The 26738-nt window shown below is 40.4% G+C and overlaps 2 protein-coding genes across 12 annotated transcripts in view; one reads left to right on the forward strand and one right to left on the reverse strand.

Moving 5' to 3' along the window:
• Positions 1–827: 827 nt before the first annotated feature.
• USP1 (ubiquitin specific peptidase 1) lies at positions 828–19718 on the forward strand. 2 transcript variants are annotated; one of them, XM_075181793.1, is made up of 9 exons: positions 828–984; positions 5941–6178; positions 6968–7094; positions 7256–7360; positions 7664–7824; positions 13756–14408; positions 14771–14935; positions 15215–15416; positions 16997–19718. In XM_075181793.1, the coding sequence occupies exons 2-9, from the start codon at positions 6006–6008 to the stop codon at positions 17715–17717; spliced, it is 2307 nt and encodes a 768-aa protein (XP_075037894.1). In that variant the 5' UTR covers positions 828–984; positions 5941–6005; the 3' UTR covers positions 17718–19718. The 2 variants fall into 2 exon arrangements, with proteins under 2 accessions (XP_075037894.1, XP_075037895.1); XM_075181794.1 differs by lacking the exon at positions 828–984 and adding an exon at positions 1122–1190.
• A 3014-nt stretch (positions 19719–22732) lies between these two features.
• DOCK7 (dedicator of cytokinesis 7) overlaps positions 22733–26738 on the reverse strand; it is a 102401-nt gene continuing 98395 nt past the window's right edge. For all 10 annotated transcript variants that reach the window (XM_075181798.1, XM_075181804.1, XM_075181800.1 and 7 more), the window contains 4 exons: positions 26345–26488; positions 26014–26120; positions 25365–25532; positions 22733–24164 (listed from right to left, as the gene is read on the reverse strand). In XM_075181798.1, coding sequence (XP_075037899.1) covers positions 24122–24164; positions 25365–25532; positions 26014–26120; positions 26345–26488 — 462 coding nt within the window. In that variant the 3' untranslated portion in view covers positions 22733–24121. The remainder of the gene's footprint in view (positions 24165–25364; positions 25533–26013; positions 26121–26344; positions 26489–26738) is intronic.

Here is a 26738-nt window from a genome sequence, read left to right on the forward strand (position 1 = left end):
GAGCTCAGAGAAGTGTTCCAAAGCCTCTCCGCTATGTCATGTGCAATGTGACTGTGGTTGCCATGGTAGTCCAGAATAATAGCAGCCTGAACAAAAAAAACAAGGATAAATAATAAATACCAACATCCTCTTCATAGCCTGCCAGAGTGGTTCATATTACAAAAAACACCTGTTTTTTTATGGATTTGTTGCTTTAATTTACTTATGTAAAAAAACACCCACCAATTCTGCATCAGTAGCATCAATAATAAATTGATAAATACAGAATGGTTTGTTAACATACATAATAAGATGAATTGCACTTTATATTTAGTCAATATTAAAACCAGGGGCATTTCTAGTGGTATTTTTTAATACCTGATAATCCTACTTTTATCTCCATATTTGTGAAAGAAATTAGAAGCTCTTTTTATATAAGACCATTATAATTTACAATTAGACTAAGTTAATACAGTGAGTTAAGGTGATATGTACTTTGAGAAAAGGACATTGGCTGATAACTTTTGGATACTAATGTTTCACGTACTTTATAACCAAACCACTGACACGCCATGTTTTCCCTGTCAGTCAGAGCACAGCACGCTCCGCCCCCCTTTCCCGCCAGAACATTGGCCAACCGCCAACCACTTCAAACGCAGCAAACCATCCCTGGTAACCAATCAGATCGCCAACCAAGCATTACGTCACCACACACCATCCCCCATTGGCGGTGGAGAAGCTGCCGTCACGTGCCGCCGTCGGTCCAATCACGGTCAAAGCGCTGGTTTCCCATAACAAAAAGTGAAAGCGGTGCGTGCCTGTGAGTGGCTGCTGCTAGGACGCGGCGTCAGCTGGTGACGTCATTGCGCTGGGGGAAAAAAAAAAGGCGGGCTCCGGCCTGGGAGGTCGCGCACCATGACCCGGCCCTGATCTGTGGTGATTATAGTTTCCCGCCAGAGTGGGGACGGATGTGCTGAGGCGCCAGACGCTCACCGAGGCCGGCAGGTACTTTTTCCTTCCGTGTTTAGTCTCGGCCCCGCGGCCGCTGTGTGTCGCTCTGTGCTCCCCGGCCCTCCTCCTCCTCCTCATGGTACTGGTTTGAAGTGCGCGCAACAAGCTGACAGCAATGGCGCCGTCTCCGCCCTGTAGCACGTAGGCTCCCGGCGTGAGATCGCTCCGAGGGCTGCACCGTGAGGCGTCTCGGCCGGGATGTGGGTAGTGATTAGCCCGGGGACCGAGGAGAGACTCTGAGATACCGGTGTTTATAGGATACAGGGACCGCCGGTGTGTTCTGTGGTGGTCACTATGTTATGTGAATGAGGAAATTGATCTATACACCGACATTTATAGTATCTCACCCCTTATCTGCACTACAAGGCGCAGCAGGGCTGCCCTGTGGGACTACAAGGCGCAGCAGGGCTGCCCGTTTTCCCCAGGACTCCTGGGGAAAACTAATCTGTAATAAACTATATTGGGATGTTACTGTAAATTCCTACATTGAAATATCTTTATTTCACCATCTTTGCACTGTTAAGTACTCATGAGACAAGTATATATATATATATATATTGTTAGTGTCACACTAGTTGTTATGGTGCTAATTGTGACCTGTATCATTACAAAACATGTTTGAAATGCCACATAAGGGTGATAGTTTCTGTATAGTAAATAAGGTCATTTGCTTTGTATTTTTATAGTGTGGTTAACTGACATTTGGTAAAACAAAACGTTGCTCTTGATGGCTTGCCCACAATGTTTGATGCAAATGAAATTTAACGTCTGCCGTATAAGCGCTGTGGTGACGCGTGGAGAATGGGTCTGACAATTTAGCTTATACTCTGGTTTAGCGACTAATACATGCTCCAGAAATAAAGCTGTCCATGAAAATGAATGTACAGTGTCAAAACACAAACCGGCCTACAAGTAGCTCTTGTGTAGAAAACTAGACCCCACCCAAGTTATTCACTTATAGTTATAAAATGTTCAATGGCTCATATATTTGCTGACATGAAGGAACATGGATGATAAAATCAAAGTAAACCTCCGCCAACATACTTACTTCACTATAGCTGTTTACTTTTCATGTCTGACAACTGGAGAAATGAATCTGCAACATCTACAAAAGAGTAGCGTAAAACTGAGCACATATTTATGCAATTATTGTACAGATCATACAATTCATGACCATTTGGTCAGGTATTGCAAGTGTTTGTATACTCACGATTCTTATTGTACCAAAATGCATCTCATCTGTTGACTTGGTTTTATAAACTTCCTAAAAATCACAATCAATGTTGGAACGATGTCAGGCAAGTGTGTTCACAATCGCGACCAGCAGTGTAGGCAGATATCTCCATAAAGTGTACAGAGTCGCAATCTTTTCAGCAGATGGTTGAGAGCTGGTCACAGATGTGATTCTGTGAAGGTAAATTGTGTAGGTGTGTACACATCTGCATGCTCATCCGGACTTTCAATCCTTGTTGAATTTGTTACAGAAATTGCATCTAAAGTAAGCTTGCATAGGTGTATACCCAGCTTAACAGAGGCTGGTGTACCTAGTGTCTCTTCTTATGCCTGTTGTAAGATACACTCTACATTCTTCTGTGACCTGTTTTGTTTCTGAAAGGGGATGAGTGCTAGAAAATACTGTTTGTTTGTTTTTTTTGTAGCCTGCTAATATCTTGTTCTGTTGAGTGCTAGTATAAAAAATCAGAAGTTAAACTTTTTCATGATATCTCAGGTAGGAATATAATTTTGTAGATCACATATCAATTGTACAATGATTTGTAGACAATACATTTCTACCGTTTTGTACCAAGACCTTACCTCCTGCAGAACAAGGTATTTACTGAACACCTGGTCAGAATAGTCTACTGACTCCTGTAGTTCGCTACACAGTCTTTTCTGTTTGTGCTTTTTGCCTTGTGCCCCACTTCTGGCTTTTGTATGGATTATTTGGTTTGGATAGCTCCATCTAATATTTATATGTGAAAGGCAGTGGTTCATTACTTTGGAGTCCAAATGAAACCACATTTGCATTTGTTTGCCCACTAACTAAAGGGAAAAGCAAACTAAATTTGCCCTCGTGGTGCAACAGACCATGGTACTTGCAGCTTATATGTGTTTATAAGGGGGGCACTGATATAGAAATTGCTTACATACAAATGGCCCTAATGTAGCAGTGGGTTATTAATGGTCACCTTATTGGTTTCAGCTGGTATTTCTGTGTTGCTACTGCCTCTACTATTTTGTTCATAGTCATTCCATATCTAACTAGCTTGCTAGAGTTGTACGGTTTGAAACCTCGCCTGTCTAAAGTGGATAAGGGATTAATTTACTGCAAGATGTTGGCTGGGTGTGCAGACCTCAGCATGTTTTGAAGATGGGGCTGATTTTTACATTAGTGGTTATTTCTTGCATCATCTCTTAGGCTGTGAATGTTCTTAATAAACTTGTCAAACCTCATACAGGGTGTGCAATACAGCTAAAACTTCATGCTATATATGTGGTGTTTGGACTGTCTTGTCTGCATTTCAGGTTTTTCAATTATACCCATATTAAAAGTAAACCAGTGGCACATTATTTGGCTACTGGTATTGGGACTCTGAATTGGCTCTGTACAAATGATGATAGCAGCAGGTGGGCTTTGCAGCTATAAATTGCTGCTAAACCATATACAGAGTGAATAGAAAAATATGCTTTTAACTCATCAATGTTACTTGACCGCATGCTGACTTTTCCATCCCCTAACTCACCCCCCTACCCACTGCATACAAACACATGTTCATATACCCTTACATTTGAGGGCCTCTATGATTTGTTCATTTTGTACATCGTCAGATTGATTCAGGAAAAAACTGCTTGAAATTGTTCAGATCCAAATAATTGCATTGGCAGATGTTCTAGTTGATAAGATTGATGGGTATTTCAGATAAGACTTCAAGGGGCGTATTCAATTGGCCGCGTTACTGTTAAAAGTAACGTGCCTTGCGTACTGTTACAGTAATAGTGCGCGTAATTACCGTTATTATGTTACCTTTAACACCGGCTTTCTGCTCGCAGCTCAGGAAGCTGCGAGCTGAAATCTGGGTTAGAATTACCGTAATACTTTTAATGCCACATTACTTTTGCGAGTAACGTGGCTAATTAAATATGCCCCCAAGTGTTTAGTTTACTAATTTTATTGTTGTTTTTTTTGTGTTTTTTAACTCAAAAGGTTTTTATTGAATTTTTAGAAAAGCATATTACAAACATAGCAGTGGTTGCAGAGTACATACAGCAGATCAGTTCTATTGAACAATTCACACTGCTTAGATAAACAAACAAATCAAAAGTAAATCAAAATGAGAAAAAATATTGGTACAGACAACAACACATCTTATGACCCAGTGTACATAACCCGAAGACGGCAGAGAGAACAGACAAGAAAAACAGACGGATAAAGGGGGGGACAAGACAAGAGACTATCCGGTTATGGAAAGTGTACCAGTGGGTCTAGCCCAAGTACCCAACTTAACTCAAAAACCATTCCACTCACGGATCAAAGATTGAACTGTGATTCGTAAAGTACTCCTACCATATAAACCACTTAACAAGCGGGGAGGATGCCCCTGTAGACAGATTAAAACCTATGGTTTCCATTTTGTAGCTATGTTGAATCCTGTTAATAATTTTAGGGAGTGCCGGAATTAGAGGTGATTTCCAGTTCTGGGCTATTGCAGCTCTTGCTGCAATGAGAATATGTCCAGTGACATAGTGATTGTGTCGCTGGAGATGTTTAGGATGCAGATGAAGTAAAGCCATATCTGGGGAAGGAGAGATATTATTTTTGGAAACCTGAGAGATTAAATGAAAGATTTCGGTCCACAATGGTTGAAGTTTTGAGCAAGACCATAAGATGTGCATAAGTGTACCAATTTCACCACAATTCCTCCAACAATATTTAGATTCTGATGGCCAGATTTTATGCAGCTTATCTGGAGTAAGATATAACCTGTGAACAATTTTAGTCAACATTTCCGAATGGTTAATACACTTTGACATCTTATATATGTTTAGGAAGACTCTCCCCCATACCTCTTCTGAAATGGTGATATTTAGGTCAGATTCCCAGACAGCTTGAATCGGTAAAACCCAATTGTCAATGGGAGTTAGGTGTCCGGTACCATAGGGAAATTCCACCTGCGTGGGAATTTTATTGTTTTTAAAGATGTAAATGGTAAAGCTGTGTTGAGTTTTTGTTTAGTGTAGCTAATATTTGTGGTGGATTGAGGTCTCTACAATAAATACTGTTGGACCAGTCTTTCAGTTGCTGGCTTCAGTACTTTTCATACAGGGTACTATATTCATTTTTGTATCCATCAATTGTGAAAGCAGAAATATACGTTGTGAGAATATACTGCCATTATTAACTTGTTGTTCCCAAGTGTACCAGGAATAGACACATTGTATTTTATTGTAAGATCCATTTAAATAGGTAATATGCTGGTGTTATATAAATAATATGCTGTCCCAGTTGCTGCCATTGCATTGTATTTTAAAGCGAAAAATATGTAAGCCTAGGTCAGAGACATTAGATTATTTATTCTCTAAGGTAGGGCTGGTCAAATTCCAGGAGGTTACCAATGTGCCTGAAAATTACTGCTCATAACTAAATTTTGGAAGTACTTTATTGAGCTAAGTGGATGCTTATGAAGGCTCCATTAATTTATCCACTCCCAAACACAGGCAATTTAGCACAATTAAAGACTTATTCAAAATGAAGTCGAATTGCTTTTTATTTTGCAATCTGAAAAGGACAAAATTAGTGGTAGTCTCTACTTTTTCAGTCAACAGCAAAGCTTAATTAAAATTTTGCAAAACTTTTAAACAATGTTTTCATCTAATATAGAATCAGCGTATAACTTTAAATATGGGTGGCCCTGATTAATAGCTCTTAATTTTTTTTTTGACTCCTGGTAGGCAACAGATATTGTGGAACCCGAGTTTCCCGTAGACTGGCATTGGTGGAAACCACGTCGGGGAAAATGCCAGGAGTTACTCAGTGTGAAAGTCAAACTGTGCTGGCTAAAGCCAGCCCCACCAGAAAGAACCGCTTATCTTTACGCTTCTTCCAAAAGAAAGAAACAAAAAGGGCTTTGGACTTTGCTGAGGCGACGCAAACAGAAGACCAACATGTAGAGGAGAAAGAGACAGAAATGTGAGTACCTTCATAATCCTGCAGTGCCTTTAAGGGTTGCTCCCCCTAATATTACTTCACCCCCCCCCCCCCTCTCCTTTCCACCCTTTAGAGTCCTAAGTGTAGCTAGGTTGATTCTTTTATAAATACTTAACTTACCTATGTCCTGACCTAAATGCTGGACTCTCCAGAGTATGGGGATATTAAATGTTTAGCCCCCATAACATGTATGACTAACGCTTGTCTGTGTGAAATACAAAAAAAAAATTAACCAGGAGAGAAGTAAAACCGTACAATTGCCAAGACAATCCATGTGTTCCCAAACCCATATTTCCTGAAACTACATGCTCTAGAGGACTCAAAATGGACTTTTAAAGTCTAAGGAATTTAAATCTGATGCAGAAAGTTGTGGACAGGGTGTACTTTTAAAAAAACAAATTGCAAAAAAATATTTTTGCAGCTAAATTGCTACTAAATAGAACACCCACAGATCATGCTGATTGCATGGATACTTAGTATATCCAATCTTACATAAGCACATACAGTGAGATTGGTGGAATAAGTAATAGCTCTGGAAGGCATGAAAGCTTTAATGCCTCTGTGCTCATTAAAAATCAAATGTTAACCTGTTATAATCACTATTACCTAACTGCCCTTCACATATTGATTCTTGCAAAATGGGTGTAATAGTAATTGCATTAACGGGTACAGATGGATTCAATTTGTTTTGTGTTTTCTCCATTTTGTGTGTTTGGTCACTTGTATGTGGAATGAGATTAGACTTTTAATTGAAAACCTTTCTTTTTTTAGTTGTGATCAAGTTGTTCCCGCTGCACAATTGTCACCACCAGTCTGTGGTGTGAAAAAAGAAAACCTAGTTCCATTTGTAGGGTTCAACAATCTCGGCAACACCTGTTATCTTAATAGCATACTTCAGGTACATACATCTCTTCTGCTTTTCCTAGTTTACATACATTTTAATTGCTATAATAAACCTATTTGAATAAAACTTTCTTCTGCCAATGCTTTCTTTCATTGTGTTTGATACTGTAGTCCTTATTTATGGGAGTTTATTTTTTTTAATTGTTTCTAACACAGGTTTTATGCTACTGTCCTGGATTTAAAAGGGGAGTCAAAAAACTGGCCGATGTTCTTTCTAAGAGGGAGACGACTAAAGAAGACAAAGAACTCGCACTGGAAAGGGTAAAGCATCACAGCTGCAGTTCAAATATAGATTGAAATAATGCAATGCTGTTAAGAGATTGAGTAGACTAAACAGATTTTAATGTCTTTACACAAAAAGTTTTATATATTGTATAAAGTGTGTAAATAAACTGTTATGATATCATCACTGAAGTGTCTTAACAAAATGGGATGTAAAAAATGATGCACCCCATCTCCTTGGATTTGTGACCTGTCGCTGCCTTGTCTGACCTTCGTTGATCTCTAATATCCATATAATTGGCCGTATGGAGTGCATTGTCTCATATTATATATTTCTTGTAGGATAATGTGAAAGAAGACTTGCCTGCAAGTTATGAAGTCATCAGCAGTTTGAGTTCTTTGATTCAGTCCGCTGAACATCTACAGCTTGGTTTTGTTTTAAATCCAGAGAACTATGATACTGAACTTGCTGCACAGCCAAGGAAGCTTCTGAACACACTCAGGTATAATGCACTTGTAAGTTTGTATTTGATCTTGGATGATAAAAATAGCAGATGAAATCTGTACATGCAGTCCTGTTTTATGTAATTTGTAATCATCAAATTTAATAACCATTCTAAAACGAATACCATGAACACATGCTTCTAAGTGTTCATGGGCAGTGCAGCAATAAGAGGATTTTTACTCACCGTAAAATCAATTTCTCTTACTACACTAGGGGACACTGCGTTACCTTGGGGTATAGTAGGTGGGACTGGAGTTAGGCACTTATAAACTTGTTTGTTCCCCTGACTCCTCCCCCACTATGCCCCTCCTCTGTAGCTGACTTCAGTTTTGTATAATCAAGCCAGGAAGAGAGAAGAAGCAATTTAGAAAGCAACACCAAAGATAGCACTACTTTCAGAGCAAGGGAGGGCACGCAGTGTCCCCCAGTGTAGTAAGAGAAATTGATTTTACAGTGAGTAAAAATCCTCTTTTCTCTGTCCTACCACTGGGGGACACTGCGTTACCTTGGGGAGCTACCAAAGCTGTGTCCAAGGGCGGGAATGCTCTGTAACGGCTGTGCGCAATGTTTTGTGTTCAAAACCCTGCATTTGTGAATGCAAAGGCATGCAACAAAGAAACAATATGCAGCAGAAACAGACGCTGCCACTCTGTACAACTGCACCATTGAATGACGCTTTTGTGGCGTACAAAAAGCTGCAACCCTCCTGGAAAGTGCACTGGAAAAGTCACTGGAACCTGCAGAGGGGTACATACAGAGGGGTACATACAGAATGTTGGTCGTGATGCAGTGGGAAGAGACCACCTAGACCCTGTCCCCCCCCCTACGCCCTTTAGCGTTAGAGAGGCTAAATGGGCATTAAATTCCTAAACAGGAACTGTGTGAACAAGAGCACAAATTATCTCCCGTCGGAGAAACGTTACACAAAAAGAAGAGGCACAAGAATGATTAACTACAATCTCTGTGTCAGTGGAATGCAGGCACTAATTGTCATAACCAATAATGTCTCGTACAACGCGCCACTAAGTTTCTGGTAAAGAATATGAGGAAGAGCCATACACACTCTCGCCCCAGACCCCCTACGAGATGTGACATCCAAGAGAACAGCCTGCATTGAGCCAACAACTCAATCCACTCAATAATATACAAAGGATCACCATATACACTGATGCAACAGCTTAAGCCACTCAGTGATATCTAAGGGAACACTGATACAGTGCTTAACCATTCAGAGATAAACAAGGGAGCACTCATTCCATGAGCAAACAGCTTAACTAACTCAGAGTCACCGGAGGCCCAAGCAAGCCTCCTGATGACGAGATCTAGACTCCCTGGAAATCTACAACCAAAGGTGGGCTGAGCATGAAGAAACCACTTAAGCAAAACAACCTTCCGCTGAGCTAAACAGAGAGCCACGGAAGCTGCACGCTGAAAGAAGCAGGGCGTAGACCCAATAAAAGCCAGCTGGTAAGGAATCTTTTAAATATTCCTGAGTGGGACGTGTGAAATTCTAGGAATTTACACCAATCGAATATAGTTTCTAGCCCCAAAGAAAACAGCTAAAGAAGAATCTCTACGGCTGAAGCGAAGGTAGCAACCATGTTCCTGCAAGGATTCTCTAGCCGAAAAGGTTAGCCATCCGACGCCACAATGTCAACCCAGATGATGAAAACAAAGAGAGCCAAACTACGAGATGAGGCCGCTCTGGAACGGGAAAAGAGGGACGACAACACAAGTCCCCTAAAACAGTAAAACACTGCTTTGCGAGACATACGGCGGACCACCAGACTAGCTGGTATGCGCCCCCTCCTAGAAACTCTTGATCCCCTACAAGAAAATTGGAGCTGTGAATCAACTGTACACCCCCTAAGTTATAGGGTGACCCGACTTAGCTATGGACAAATCCACCTGAGGGTCATTAGATTGAGAGCCGATAGAGAAAACAGGTTAACATGTGAAAGGAACCTGGGCTCCCTCTGAGAGCCCTATTGCCTAACCAGGAGAGCACAAAGGTATTACCCTGAGGTGACCCACTCTACCTGTTAAAGGATTGATTGCTAAGGCATTCGGCCCTCAATAATAATAATAAGTTGGTCTAGCTTGGCCCATAGGATGGCACAAGGAACACCCCTCCAACCATACACAGGTCGACCCCTATCCTGCATTAGGATACGGGAATTGCATAAGTGCTACAAATATGCAGCAGCACTGCATTTTAAGACCGAATCTCTACAGGTCTTCTGACCTTCTGTACAAGAAGAACTGACTCACTAATAAAAACAATGTGACTAAGCACCACCCGAAAGGTAAGTTAGTGAATCAGGGCAAAGGGGTGCTATGCACGTCCAAAGCCATGAAATCAGCCTTCCTTGATGAGAATCTCCCTGTTGAGACATGGGAGATGTTACGAACAAGGATACAAGTAAAAACTTCGTATCCTATCTTGCAAAACAGAAAATGCTGATACTGAAAGGAAATTCTGCCAGGAGCAGTTAGGAACTGTGTAGAAAAGAGATAAGCGTGTTCTTCGGTAGGAAGCTATTGAAAACCCCAAACTAGAAGATAAGGCATAAGCCAACGCTTCTATCGTGTTAGAATAAACGAAGATCTGGGTAGGCTCAAAGTGATCACCTGTGAACCCAATAATGCAGTCCTGCTTCTTGCTGAGAGGCTGCAAGTATAATGTTCTGGCTGAAAACGTCTAGCTGTAAGCTAAGCGTAGGGTGTAATAAACAACTTCCACTTTCGGGAAATGTCCACCAATCTAAGGATGTTTACCTGATTTCCACAGCACATAAACTATAACCACCCCTGTAGGGCTAAGCCTGACTCGGAATGTGGCACCCTGACCTCAAATCAACAGAGAGGATCAACGGATGGAACACGTAAACATTATGGCCTGGTGTCGCTGACATAAAACAAAGAAAGCACACCTACCGCCAGAAGCCTTTGGATACTCATTTGTAATAGCAAATTGAGAGTTCCGCTATTGGAACGAAGTGCTGTAAGCATGTGGCTAACTATAGGTATCATAGCTGAATAGCTGTATACCTACCAGCTATGATGCTGTTGGCTGAATACAAACCACCCCATTAACCCTTAATGTGAATAAAGGCTAGAGCACTTCTGTCCGAGAGCCGCTAGATAAAACCCGTTACCAGCGTCTGCTCCTGCCGGGGACAGCAGAACAAGAGAACAGAGGAGCCAGAGGATTGTCACCAACAGGGACCTCCCTTGTATTGACTCAGGAGAGTTATAGGAGGTGAAAACATAGCCAGTCTATTACGGTTTACCTGGTCTTTGACAAAAGACAGAAACCGAGTCTAAGATATAAGGAAAAACATTTTTCCCAACTAGGGTGTCACTAAGGCTTAGATTGAAAACCAAGTATAGACTGTTGTCTTGCAAATGCGAAAACTGTGTACAGTTTAAGCTGGGATTATCCACCTCGTGAGTGTAATCAGCAAGAATATTCCTCTTGATAGTAAAACAAGATGGAAATAGACATCCTCTGGTGAGGAATGAACAACATCCTTATTCTGACTGTAGCAACAGTCCAAGATAAAATCCTCTCCATCTGTGGAAGATGGTGAACAACAGCATCTTTGTCCAAATGGTTTTATACCTGAACAGCGTAATGCCGCTTCTGTTAGCGGACAGATATAAGCGGTGTGGGAGCTTAACCAGCACAGTGTAAACGTGTGTAGAAGCATGAAAAAGGGTATACTCACGTACCATTTCAAACTTAAAAATCACCTTACTGTGTTCGGCCACCAGAAGTGACAGTGGTTTAGACCAGACCTGTTTCTGAAAAACAGCCGACACCGAAATGGGAGCACCCTGTTTGTAGACCCTAGCCCTGCAGTGTGTGCCGAGGCATTCGGGCTAAGCTGTGGAAAAGATAATTTAAAAATTACATTTCGCACATATATAATGTCACTCCTATTTCCCAGTTGATCCATTAGAAAACATAAGGAAATGGTAGGCAAAGTAACAGGTTATAACCTTGTCTAACAATTAAATTGAAGACACACATATATATATATATATATATATATGCGCCAACCAGCGAGTATTGTACTCCTGGAAGACTCACCTATAGTAACCAGCAAGAAAAAGACACAGAATAAATCTGTTCTATCTCTAAAACAGGTAATATATATATATATATATATATGTGCTATTAGGGTTTACGCACACATATACACAATGCAATACAGACCAACCCGCCTACCACGGGATAACACTGTATATTATTTTTGTGCCACATAAATAATGCAGAGAATATAAAACAGTGTGTTTATTACCCCTAAGGTAATTCCTCAGACATAACGGATATTTGGAAAACTGTATAAAAGTTAACCACAATACTTAGGAACACAGGCTATACGTAGCAAAAGGGATTGTGTATATACATGGAACTCCCTTTACGAGACTTATGGAAAAAGTCAATCCACAGTCACCATATGGAATATTATACAGATATGTATTCCCATATTAATGTACATCTACCCAACAAGCAAAATATGTCACGGGAGGATAGGAAACTACCATATTGTTTAATAGGTAATCCTATAATTATACAGCAGTCATAGGGTCCTGAAATAAAGGTCCTGACTGTGTGGCAAACAGGCTGACAATCGTTTAAAAACAGAATTAAAAACGATACTACATTACCCAGTGATGAGAGGCGGAAGTCTGGAACAGCATGCACTGATGTGTGTGTGTGTGCGTGCGTGCTCCGGATCCAAGATGGCCACCGTTCGCGCCATTAGGGAGAGAGAGAGGGGGAGGTGTACTCCTATATCTATATCTATCTATATATATATATATATATATATATATATATATATATATATATATATATATATATATATATATATATAGTTTATGGCTGCAGCTGCTGGAAGTGAGAACCGCCGCTCTGCCATGCCCAGGGTGCGTGCGGTCTCACTGACTTCATCGCCTCTACAGAGTGCGATGCTTGTCCTTCTCCCCCGCTGCTGCTCGTTGTCTAGGGGCGAAGGAGGTGGGGGGAGGCTGCCGGCAAGTCTGCGGGGAGGAGAGGCAAAGACACCCTCACTCCCGCCCGCCTGTGTAAACGTGGCCGCGGCCGTCTATAAGGCCGTTAATAAACATACACGTGCCCCACATGAAGTTGCCTATAAAGGCATACTTTAAATAAAACATGGCCCTGGCCGTCTATAAGGCCGTTAATAAACATACACGTGCTCCACATGAAGTTGCCTATAAAGGCATACTTTAAATAAAACATGGCCCCGGCCGTCTCTAAGGCCGTTAATAAACATAAATGGCCCCTTTGCTCGTTGTTTTCTAGGGGTAGACTGCCGGCAGAGGTGCAAGGGAAGTGTGCTGCTTACCTGCGCTGGAACTCAAGAGTGAAGAAATCCCGGGGACTTTCACTCCTCTGGGTCTTTGCATGGAGTCCAGCGCTGCACCTGAAAAGGAATAAAAATAAAAACAGGAAAACCTACTGCTAAACGAAGTATAGGCAGGAGCCTATACAGAAGTGACCTTTCTCCAGAAGGCACTTACAACAACTGAAGTCAGCTACAGAGGAGGGGCATAGTGGGGGAGCAGTCAGGGGAACAAACAAGTTTATAAGTGCCTAACTCCAGTCCCACCTACTATACCCCAAGGTAACGCAGTGTCCCCCAGTGGTAGGACAGAGAAATACTTTTTTTTATAAAGTAATTTTTGCTGGCCAATTCCATTTAAATATAAATGTGGCTTTGTTTGAAAGGACAGTAGTTTATCTTCAGTTGGTTCATCGACATCTGGGTTCCTGTAGCTTCTCATTTTAACAATTGCTACAAAATCATAAGCTATGAGAGTCTGCATTATGTGGTTGTCACTAATTCTTTAAATGACACCATCTAAGTTTTCATGTATGTTGTATTTTTAACAGAGAGCTTAATCCTATGTATGAAGGATATCTCCAGCATGATGCGCAGGAAGTGTTGCAGTGTATCCTAGGGAACATTCAAGAAGCCTGTCAGGCTCTGAGAAAGGATATTAAGTGTGTACAAGTGAATGAGACGACCGATCAGAATGAAAGCAAAGGTCCCAGCGCCTGTGAGGCTGGAAGTGTCGCCTCTGGCAAACCTCAGGATGGGTCTTCTGATAAAGCAACGGAGACTCAGACCAATGATAACGGCAAACGCAAAAGTGATAACGAGGTTGGTAATGTAAAGAAAAGGACAAAGCTAACTAAAGATCCGCCAGCTCAGGAGTGCAGACAAACCAGATCAAAAAGGAAACCAGTCCCAGAAAAACAAAATGAGAAAAGTGGTCCTAAAAACAGCACTGACCAGAGTCTTTCCAATCCCTCACACAAGAAATCTAGATTACGGCTGAACTGGCTAAAATCATCAAAACAACCAAGTATTCTGTCAAAGTTCCGGAACTTGAGTAAAACTGACAGCTCGTCATCTATTGGTTCCCCAACTGAGCTCCAAACTTTCAGCATAAAGCCAGATCCAGACAAATCTGAGAATGAAGAGGCGACAAAGGAAAATGGCGACTCAGAGGCAGCTGCAGAGCTGGATACGTCACAGAAAGGTTGGTCACTTTTCCGCACTAGTATTTTAGTACCGATGAGCAAGTGTATGAGCTCAGCAACCAGTTTGTATTTATGGCTCACACCTAGGTCACAAACCCACAAAAAAAATCATTCTCTAATTATGGCCCTACAGCTCCATATTAATCACGAGTTTGCTGAAAGGAATATGTTTGCTTTAATAGTTAGACAGGTGAAAAAGTGAGGATTCAGACATGTAAAGAAAACTCATTGAAATGTGTGTAAACCTGTAGACTGTAAAACCTTGAAATGTTCATCTTGAATATATGTACTGCTCTTTAAATGGCTTGTTTTAAAAGTAATTGGCAAATCTTATATCTGAGAATGTGATTCATAATTATAGAGTCAGTTGGGTTTGATCTGGTGGAGAAATTATTCCAGGGCCAGCTGGTGCTGCGGACCCGGTGCCTGGAGTGTGAATGTTTCACAGAGCGGAGAGAAGACTTCCAGGACATCAGCGTGCCTGTGCAAGAAAACGACCCCCCAAGACTAGAGGACTCCTCTGACAGTGAGTTGTTAATCTTCCACCGCACCCCCTTGTTTCCATACTTTGACTTCAAACTAAAACTCTGATTTCACTAATAGCTGAAAATTTTCATTTAATGCAAGACTGAAAAGCAACAGTAAGATGATGAAATACTGTATAAGAGGCTTAACTGTTCAATTAACCTTGAAGGGGGTATTGCATAAACAGTCATTACATATATTTGGCAGTAACATTCTATTTTTTAGAAATGTTTTATTGCACTTGTCCAGTTACCATTAATTATTTTATTTGTATTTTTAGTTTCTCCTGATCCCCGAATGGAAATAAAAACGTTGAAATGGGCAATTTCCCAGTTTGCGTCGGTGGAGAGAATAGTTGGAGAGGATAAATATTTCTGTGAGAATTGCCATCATTACACCGAAGCAGAAAGAAGCCTTTTGTTTGATAAGATCCCAGAAATCGTAACCATTCATCTAAAGTGCTTTGCTGCAAACAGCTCAGAGTAAGTCTGTGGGGGTAATTCAGTTTACGTGACCTCTGCATTATTACGGTAGTGTGCTTAAATACCGTTATTATGGTAGTTTTAACGCCGGCTTTTTGCGTGCAGCTCCCTGAGCTTTGAATTCCTCCCTATGATTTAGTTAAGTACCAGATTTACCACAAAGTTTATCAGTTATTGTGAAGGCCAGAGACTTAAGTTCTATATTTAGATCCAGCAGAGATCAGAAAGGCCTGAAACACATCTAGGGGAATTTATAAATATGTTCTCCAAGATCAGTGTTTATGTACACCTGGGATTTTTCAAGTTTTTGATGTTTGTGTGGAAGATTTAGTTATATAGTGTTTTTGTTGCTCTGGTAACCTGGCCAGTTATATTATACCATACCAGTTTTCAGGATTGATAGATGGGGACTCCTAATATGCCTTGGGGGGTGGTGGAGGGTTCTAACAAAGTACCATTCAGGTTAATTATGGTTTGCCAATGGTATATCTTGGAGTCTAGGCGGCCATATAGAGAATAACCATCCTCCGTGTGTCTGGTGCAGTCAGATCACATGGAGTCCAGGTGATGGTGCGTTCTCAGGAGTTTCCTCCTCTGCAGCTATTGCATTGAGTATGGGGTTGTTTAGATAAGGTCTGTAAACCATTGAAACAGTCATGTTTGCTTTTCTTTGTTACTGATTTGACTGTTAGGTTAAATTTTATGACTACATCTGTAATTTATAGAAGGATAATATGTTAAATGCATAACTAGTGTTGTAAATGTAAGTACTATACATAATGGTGAGATCTGTTGCCATAAACTTAAGATTCCCCCTCCCGTCCATATAATAAAAATAAAGCTTTTAAGGGTAGGGGCAACATTTAGTTGAAACATAATCGCAGAGGCCGAGGGCCATATGGGTGACATAACTATTAACATGTCCTTTATAGCTTTGCTGCCTCCATCTCCAGTATCTTGGTTTTGCTTCTTAGCCATATTTGTTTCTGGAAGCTTTCTTAAAATTTAGATGCTAATTTAAATACCGTATTTTTTTTAATTATTTTTTTTCCCCCCTCCCCATCCATGTTCTGTTCCTTGTTTGGGGCCATCATGTATGGTCTATAGCTTCTTATTGGTTTATCCGTGGAAGATTGGATTGTAGTAGTAAACTTGGATGTAGAAGGGAGAAAGTCAATTCTTTAACCTGAGAATTTTTCCTTGTTAAGGAGTTAAAGCTCCTTTATGTAAAATAATAAGTGAGCAGTGTCAGTGGCTGAAGTGCTTTTACTTTTTATTTTTTTTTTTTTATTTTTTTTACTGCTGTGGCATTCGTGCTACAATTACACTAGTGTCAAGGATTTAGGAGAATACCATGTCCAAGTAAGTGTGGAAATACCTTTCCCACCCTATTCACTGTAGTCTTATTTTCATCACGGAAAACTCTTCAAGAACCTAGACCCTCAGCTGCCCAGATGAGTGTAAGTCTATTGACGGTAGAGGTCTCCTTACCTCCAGCGTTTGTATATTTACAATATTTTAATCTTTTGACTGTTAACTCCCTATGTGAACATCAATCTGAACATACAAATGTTTTACAGGTTTGACAGTTACGGAGGTCTTTCTAAAGTAAACACACCCTTGTTAACATCATTACAGTTGTCACTTGAGGAATGGAGCACCAAGCCGTCCAAAGACCTTTATGGTCTATTTGCAGTGGTAATGCACAGTGGAGTGACCATAAGCAGTGGACACTACACAGCGTATGTCAAGCTTTGTGACCTCAATAATCTTGAACTAGACCAGGTGAAAGCCCCTGCAGATCACCATGCAATGATTAAAACCGAACCATTAACGGAAGAGGAAGCTCGAATGTCTGCTGAAAATTATGACAATGAGGTATCATTTCGAAATGGTGCAAATATGCCATCAAACAGCAAAGTAAACAAAAAGAGTTCGGACACAGTCGGTCTTCTGGGCGGACAGAAAAATAAATCTGACTTTGAGCAACTGCCCAAAACACCAAAAGCTGAGAAAGTTCCAAGCACTATTCCTGAAGATAAAGGTTTATCTGGCCCCAGCCTCATTGGTGAGCTCCATCCTGAAGCTGACCAAACAATGCAAACTTCTGGGGATCGGCTGGACTCAAAGTCTGTCTTGTATGTGTTGCAAAGTCTGAAGGAGTATGAGGGAAAATGGCTTCTCTTTGACGATTCTGAAGTAAAAGTAACTGAGGAAAGAGACTTTTTGACCACAATTTCACCGAACACTCAGTCCACATCCACTCCGTACTTGCTGTTCTACAAGAGGATAGCTGAGTAGAAGCTACAGCTGCAATATGTAGCCTGTATAATATGTAAAGTCTTCCCATTACCGGTTACCAGTATCCTGCTGGTAGTATGTGTGTATATTTGTACATAATATATCCATGTTGGACTAACTAGTTACAGCTCACCATAGACTTGTGATGCATTGGAGAGATTTTGTTGGTGTGTGTATATATAGATTGCATCATGTACATCTTTTTTTCTTTTTTCCACAGGCACTTATTACACTTGCCAATTCTATTTGTTTTTTGTTCTTAAATAAAGTTTCTTATTCTATATCCTAAATATAAATGGGTCCAATGAGAGAGTAGTGACCCCGACAGGGCAGCTTTTATTTAAGAGAGGAAACTTCATTACCTGTAACTTGATGCAAAGTGACTTTACAGGCCAGCAATAATGTATAGGCTTTTCTTATAACCTATTTATTAATGAGCATATTATATTCTGTATGTTAGATGTACAGACTGAAACCTTTATAAGCATACATTAGTTATCAGATTATAACTCAGTAACTGGTTTTCCTGGGCAGTTTCTTATCTTCATATAATAGAAATTTTTCCAATGACTTTTGTAATTAAAGTATTTCTTACTTTGGATGTGTTTTAAAAATGTTTTTTTTTTTATGTTGATGAGCTGCTTCATAAAATATTTGATGTTTAGCACTTCAATGGTATTAAGAATGTCTAACTTGTATCATGTGGTCTTATTCTGCAATGTTAATTTGCTTGTTAGAGACGTGGGGAAGAGGTAATTTAATTTATCAAGGGAGTCTCCCTAGATGTAAGAGGTCCATCATAATGACATGGGTTGGAACAACATGTCCCAGCAATCTACCATGTTCATTCCTTGGCAGGAGAACTGGAATTTGTACTTCCTAAGCAAACATGCCGTTCTTCCAGAAGTATGGTCTCCACACGGATGTGTTTTACCTATTGATGAAATGGTGACTGGAGGTTGATCTCAAACTGCCACAAATTGGACAGATTTTGTTTTGGTGACAGGGATCCACAGGCTTCCCTACTGGATACTGTGCAATTGTTGGTTGGTGTATCCGTTTCTGCCAATAACCATGGTTCCTCATGTACCTAAAGCCCAGAAGGACGATGGTTCAGTGATCGTGGTTGCTTTGAAGTGGCCAAGAGTTGCCTGGTATGCTAACGGTCTAAGGATGAGAGGAGCAGTGTGAAGGCTTATTCTGTCTCTGGGTCCATCATCAGGACAAATGTCATGTGCCTTAAATGGTGTGGCTGCTGAAGAAAGGATACTGAGAGCTATAGGTCTTTTGGAAGCATAGTAAAGACCAGGAAGCTTGGGTTGACTAGAACTTACATTGGTGTGAATACACAGGTTTTCACACACCTTTTTTTTTTTTTTTTTTGCCTTTGTACTGTCTCCATTATTGTTTTGTCAGTACCCTCAGACTTTGTTCTCTGAAGTTACAGGTCTTTGCCCATCTATATATTTTCAAATGTTAGCGCTTAGGCCAGAGCTTCGGACCTTTTTCCAATGAGTTTTACATGTTCAGCTGTTGTCTTGTTCTCCCACCGTTCCATTGAACCTTACTCTGGTTCTTTAGGTGCTGCAGTTTCCACTGTTTGAGCTGTTGAAATTGATGAAGCTCAATTTTATGATGTTGAAAATGTTTAGATTCTTTGCAACCTCTTTAGCTAGAGGGGTCTTGGAGTTGCGAGATCTTTCCTACAGGTTATTTTATGAGGACAGGGTGCACTATACCTTATTTCCAACTTCAAGTGGTGCCTGGGCTCCACCTTAAACAGGTTGTCATCCCTTTTTCTGAAGAAATCTGGTTCTTCATGTGATCAGGGTTCTTCTCCATCCCTTGTTCCAGAAGTGGAGTCTGTTTTGATGCCTGCACCTCCATGTCTCCTCTCCCCTCTGCCACTCATTTTGAGATTGGGCTACTCAGTGCCCAGGTGCATTGCTCCAGTAGACCAGTGTTAATACACACTATTACTAGACCACATAGAAATCAGTCTTTACACATCAGCAGTAATGTCCCCATGACTTATGGTTTTCTGAAACTTCTATCTGACACACTGGAAACTTTCTGTGAGTAGCTCTCCAGAACTTATTCACGTCAAGGATAATGCTACCGATTCCTGTGAGCCATCTACTTTTATGGAGTTAGTGGCACTGAGGAAGCTCGATAAAGTAAGCACTAACCTTTGTCTTAAGAAGATATGGATGCCTCTGCCTATTCCACTATTACAGAAAACAAGGTGCTAAAGGTGGCACTGACAAAACTGAAATAGAAGAATCTAACGTCAGCTTCCAAAATAGTGGTCTTTCCTGAGACTTAAGTTCTTTCTATTCCTGATCTAAAATGTTGGATGGAATTAACAGACATACTCTGAGGTTAATAAAAAAAAAGTTGCCAAATTTCCAGTTACAGAGGACAGGTGTGGGAGGCTTTTTAAAAGTCTGGGAGCACAGGATGAAACGCGCCAATACAGGCTTGATGTGATAGCACATAGAGGAACTTGTTTCAGACTTATCTAAGAGGACTAAATTCCATTGACATCTTTTTTCAGACAGTGATTATATTAGTGAGGGACCCATTAACTTGCGTTGCTAACACAGCATCGGTGATCACCTAACAGACGCCAAGAGGAATGTTTATGGGACTTTAGATGCCCCATTTCGGATAGTGATTATATTTTGTAGTACACATATTGATTTTGAAATTGAGCATTAACTTCCATCCATATGTTGGAAGTCGAAGCTATGTTTTTTCAATACACTTGCATTGGGACTCGCGACATGTACGTTTGGAGTTCTGCATGGAAATTGGAGTGATTTGGGCTTTGCATTACTAACCTTTGCTAATAACATCAAGGGTGGATTATATTGGGACTTGTTTACAATGTTACTCGAGTTCTGGATGTGTACACGCCAACGTTTTAAAGTCTTTAGTACATTGAAAATTTGCACTTTATTTAACTTTGGTAGATCTGTATATTGAGCCATAATCTGCCAATGAAGAAAAAAAATTATGTTACTAGATCCTCTATGATGTTCATTTTTTATTGAAACATACATTTTAGGTATGGATGACTGTTAAAAGCAAAACTCTTCCTACATAGAATACCGCCTTAGTCCGGGTTCCAAAAAACACATTGAGTTCTCTGCCCAGAGCCTTCTTCCAATTGTCTGCAATACTCTACCAAGCCACAGCAGCAGCAGTCAGTCTACACCACAAAACAGGAGTCTCGCCACTGGAAATCTTTCCAGAACTAGAAGACACTGAAGCAGCATCTTTCCGAATGTGATACATATACTATTATATGCCCAGTGGGCAGCTCCACAGCTAATTCTGTCCCAGCTCCTTCAGGTGCAGATACATCCAAAACAAACAAATCCAATCCCTGAAGGAGTCTGTATATAAATGGCAAAATGCGTTGGGTTTTTACAATTTTTGAGAACTTTGGACATACTTCCACCACTGATATCAAAAACTGAGCAAACAGGGATGGGACAACTAGACTCTACCCAGCATACCAGGAGAAATTATAGGGTTACCCCTCCCTATACTGAAATCGGCTTAGAAAGTTGATTACTACTAAGGACTATCACTTAATAGCAATTCTAAAATGGTGTCACAACTGTCAGCCTACCTGGGAGTCTTGTGACATTCCACACAGTTCCTTCAGTTTTTGAGGCCTCAACCAACCCCCTCCTTATAGCTCAGGCATTGGGACTTTTCAGGAGCATATTATACTTTGGATATCAATCTTTTCCAATTCATGCTGCAACAAGAAGTCTCTCGCTTTCATGCAATCTGAAATGTTTCACTTGGAAAGTAGACTTCCTCCTGGATTTTATAAACTCAGGTAGGAAAAAGACAGGTTGAACGCGAGAATGCTCAGAAACTTCCTTTACTGTGAAGCGTCAGATTTCTTTCTGGATATGGTATTTTTCACTTGCACACAATTGAGGCAGCTATACGGACTAAACCAATATTCACAAGAAAACAGCCCATCAATAAACTAGGTATTAGTGATATCACCGATTCACGAGGCCCAATGTACCCTGAAAGTTATTCTTGCAATATAAAAAAACAAATTACTTGCAGTTTTCCTGTATTTTGGGATTCTGTGGTGAAATATCTGCATTTTTTCAATGCTACTAACTGAGCCAGTATTTTGAAACATGAATTGTTTCACGACTCAATGAGGTCATTGGATGCAATGTTGTTTCAGCTCATTTATTCACTAGGAACCAGAGGCATGGAAACAGCAAATTGCTTTAGTCATTTAAACTGTTGTGGAACTACAAGACCCAGACTGCTCTGACCGCCGCAGGTTGCCTTTGATCAAAACTTTTACTGACCAGTATTTTTCCAAAATGAGCAGAAGACTGTATCTTCTGCTGTATCTATCGGGCAGTATGGTGGCTAAGTGGTTAGCACTTCTGCCTCACAGCACTGGGGTCATGAGTTCAATTCCAGACCATGGCCTTATCTGTGTGGAGTTTGTATGTTCTCCCTGTGTTTGCGTGGGTTTCCTACGGGTGCTCCGGTTTCCTTCCAAACTCCAAAAACATACAAGTAGGTTAATTGGCTGCTAACAAAATTGACCCTAGACTGTGTCTGTCTGTCTATGTGTGTGTGTTAGGGAATTTAGACTGTAAGCCACAATGGGGCAGGGACTGATGTGAGTGAGTTCTCTGTACAGCCCTGCGGAATTAATGGCGCTATATAAATAAATGGTAATCATAATAATAAAATCTTCACTTTGTGCCTCAATCATGCCCCTGGTTCTATTGTCTGAATATCGTTACAGCATCCATTGTGTGTACTTGTAAGTAGCCAATATGGCTGAAGACATGTTATGAAACTACAAAATATTAACTAAACAGCAAATCATGTATCACTTTGCTTCAACAAGAAAAAGCACAACATATACACGATTTAAGTGGGGACTACACACCAAAATATATAAACCGCAATAAGCTGAACACATGATACAAATCAGTCTTTCCACAAGTGAAAATATTTCATTGTTTAATAGGTCGAAATAATACAATACAAAATATACAGTGAATATAATTAGAGCACAAAGCCTGAAGACCAATAAATAATGACCATTTATTAACCAGTCAGTAATTGTTTATTGTTATTTTGACAACTGAATACTTTATATATTCCCGAGCGAGCGTAGCTGGAAACGAACGTATCGCGTGTAAACAAAACTTACGATGTTAAAGGGAATATATACATAGTCCTGTACCGTGAAATCTACACTTGCTGTAGTTAAAAAAATATCCATGCAGAGCAATTTCGGAGATATTGGCCATAGGTTGTTATGTTCCTTGGAATCATGTAATTAAACATCTGCATAGTCTACATGCTAACTAGGGTTTGTCATTTGACACAAAAGGTCATCTTTCGAATACGAAAATATAAATTGCCACTTTGTTTTCCAAAGGACTACTAATCTAATGGCACAAAGCAGCCTCTACAACTAAAAGGTTTGTAGTGAAAATGAAGGTAGGTCAGGACTGAAATGTCTGATTTGGCCACTAAAATTAATTTTAAGACGATATAGCCCCTAAGTTTAGGGCACGTACCTCAACATGTCTACACTACCTGTACAAACAGTCCCTTCTCTAGTGTATGATTGTTCCCACTCAACGTGGTTCTCATGCAAATTGGTGAAACTTCACCATGGTTCCGGGATCGCTGATCCTTATTGTACTGAGAAAATAGTCTCTCTGGGAAGTGATCATGGTGAGACGATAAATAAAATGATCCATAAAACCTCATTTTTGGGGGGAAATGTTACTTGCAATTAGTGTTTAAAAAGATTAGATGTGGGTAGTGATAAGGAAACTGATCTTCAACCTGCATCATCCTCAAACATTGGTGGCGGAGGATTATGGGACTTGTAGTTCACCAGAACCCGGAGTTCATATTGGGCCCTTAGAATCATGTTTTTCCATGTACCACAGTAAAAACCATTAAGTTTGTGACTTAAAAAACGCACTTGTACGTCACACAGTATTTGGTGAGAATGCACAAATAAAACAGTACCTTTAAAAAATAATTAAAAATGACATTTTACATGGTTTGGAATATAAATTATTATAAACTAAATACAAGTTAACATTGCATATTGCATAAATAGTGATTAAAACGGTTCCTTTTACCTTAGTGCCACAGGAAACAAAACTGAAATGATGAGATACAAAGTAACAAAACGTTACAATAGCGGACCACCCCGTAACAGTCTTTTGTGCAATTCCCAGCACTCTTTTGGTCAAGATGCTGCAACGCATGGACTACAAGGTCTGCTCAGTCCGTTAATCCGGGTGTACACCGGATCTTGTGTCCTGTTCCCCATTTTTCCAGCCAGTTAGTGGTTCCATAGTAATCCTTGTTCACAGGTCGATTTTCCGGAGACTCATTCTGCTGAACGAATCTCTGCAGTACAGAGGATAACAGCTAAAGGTCAAACACATCACATTTATAGGACTCCTCTCCTCCCTAAGTAGACGTCTTCAGGACAATCTGCCTAACAAGTCTCTCGTCATTGTTAGACCTATTATCATTCAATGTCGATGGTTCTTCAAATGATTTCCTTATTACGATAAGGTTCTCCCAGCTGGAATGGGGCACACTAAGGGGTAGATGAGTGCTTTCACATTTTACATAAGTGCCCTGAAGATATGACCTAACCCCAATAGCGAGTATGTAAACCCCATGGGCTTCAGAACAAAAGATTTACTAGTAAATAAAAATCCACACTTATTAATCAAAAACTAACTAGACTTCCAACATCGCGCTGGTTCGAGCGAATGAATATTTATGTGACGAGGAAGTTTCATTTGATACAAAATCGCCTCTGGGTCCACGCACATCAATGAGAAATTAAACATTTACAATGCAAAGAACATGGACAAAGGTGAAAAATATCACAATGTAACTAGTCAGATAACAAATATATGAACAGCTGGAGGCTCGGATCTCGGCAAGAAACAATGGCTTTGATTTTAGATATAAAGAATAAAGTTTTTTTGATTAATTAACTGTTAATTAGCCCTGAGCATGGTGGTGGAGGTCTAAGAGCGTTGGTTTCCACAGTGAGAGGGTACATCAATGATATATATAATTATATACAGCATTGTGTCCACATAACAAGTTTGAAAACATGTCCTGAATTCGCTTTACATAACCATTATGATAGAGGAAAGGATACAATATGCAACAATTATCATCTACAACCAGTCTGATAACACAGACTGACAAAATAAAGTAGACTTCAAGTGGAAACATCCAAAAAGACACTTCCCCTAAATTAATCCCACTGATACTTAACGCGAACAGCACAAGCCAGAAAATTTCCCCCAAATGTTATTGCTTACCCCAGAGAATGAGGTGGTTATAGGGCCTGGATCCAATGGAATAATTATTTCCCCACCTGACACTGTAATAAGTCTCCTCTGTTTGTAGCACTAATACCTCAAATACAAATTGAAGCCAATGATAACAGCAATAACTATGAAATAGTTTTATTAATGGTTTACAGGTTTGGTTTAACTCCCCATGCATTTAACCCTTTCTGCCCTGCATGGAGCCCCCAGTGCTGTAATGGTGAGAACTACCAGTTACTGTATCACTTACCTATGGCATGTGACAGGAAGCACAGTTTTGTACAACTGCGGAATCTTCCTGTTGATCAGCGGCTGCAGCGCCTCCTTCAGGCGGTGGTAGTTGCGTTCTAGCTCCCGCTGATACTCCTTCTGATCTGGACCGATGAGACTCTTATTTTTACGCAGCGCGTCCTCGCATCTAGCAGACGAAGCACAGGAAAGTCATGAACACGCAACCGGTGAAATTCTCCCTCGCGCCAAAAGTCCCCTCGCAGCAGATTGGACGGAATAGACACTGAAATACTATTACACCAGCCAAATGCCTGGTAATTACTCTGTACGGTGATTTCCTGGTAAAGATGTAACAAACATTTCTCTCCTTCACTACTATCATCAGCTGTTCTCGTGTTTGGATTCTAATTGCAGCAAGAATGAGGTCTGGAAATCCTGAATTTACTTAATTCTAAGGGTGTTGGGTGATTTATACCATTATACACATATCCTGTGTCACATATGGTGTTGTGGTTACTGGTTTGGTAATATGTTCAGATAATTCATACATTCATTCAGGTATCAAAATCTGCTAGACAACGGCAGAAGAAAAGGGAAGCGATTAATCAATGTGATCGGAGTTAATAACAGTATAAATGAACTTTCCGCACTACATCACCCACAGGTACCTTTTAGTGAAGTCTTTGAAGCACAGTCTGAGCTTGTTATGGTGCCGAAACAATTTAGGATCATTCGGAATCTCTGACAAAAACACCTGAGCGACCTCCAGGGGTCCCTGAAACAGACAAGATTCAAACTAAGTGTTTAACAACATAGACTATTAAGGTTACATTATCTGGAGCCAAAAGTCCCCCCAAACAGCCAATCACTGGGCAGATCCGGTGAATAATGACAGAATGTGTCACCAATCTATGTGATGTCACTATTGTGCGATAGTCTGCGCGTGTTTACATATGTCTTGTGAACTGTCCGGGTGACTTGTAGCGAATCTGAACAGACCTGATTCACCGTTGTCCCCACTGATCCCTGGAGGACCATCTGCAACATTTTGGGGTCGGCTGGATCCTGGTGGGTGGCAAACGCTAACTCCTGAGTCTTTTTCTGCATGTCCTCGATGGCAACTTCAATGGGTGTCAGAATGATCTGCAAAGTATACAATGAACACGTGGAAAAGATACAAAAGCCATCAACACATTGCATCTTCTGCAATAATATATATAAAATTTGTACATTAAGCCGGTAACATTCCATATGTTGGAAAAGAATTGCAGCTTAAAGGCTCAAAGACACCAACAACATTTTACCCGTTGTCTAATAAACCTTTTCAATACAGATCTGCCTGTGTGTTTGGAGTCTTTGTACATTCCAAGGCAGGGAAGTATACAACTCAATT

The sequence above is a fragment of the Mixophyes fleayi genome, chromosome 8, assembly GCF_038048845.1.
Source record: "Mixophyes fleayi isolate aMixFle1 chromosome 8, aMixFle1.hap1, whole genome shotgun sequence".
NCBI classification, from domain to species: Eukaryota; Metazoa; Chordata; class Amphibia; order Anura; family Limnodynastidae; genus Mixophyes; species Mixophyes fleayi.

Bases quoted from the DNA above. Each gene is read 5' to 3' on its own strand.
- USP1 (XM_075181793.1), top strand. From the start codon at position 6,006: ATGCCAGGAGTTACTCAGTGTGAAAGTCAAACTGTGCTGGCTAAAGCC. The intron at 6,179-6,967 runs GTGAGTACCTTC...TTCTTTTTTTAG, and splicing joins GAGGAGAAAGAGACAGAAAT to TTGTGATCAAGTTGTTCCCG. The intron at 15,417-16,996 runs GTAAGTCTGTGG...AATGTTTTACAG, and splicing joins TTTGCTGCAAACAGCTCAGA to GTTTGACAGTTACGGAGGTC.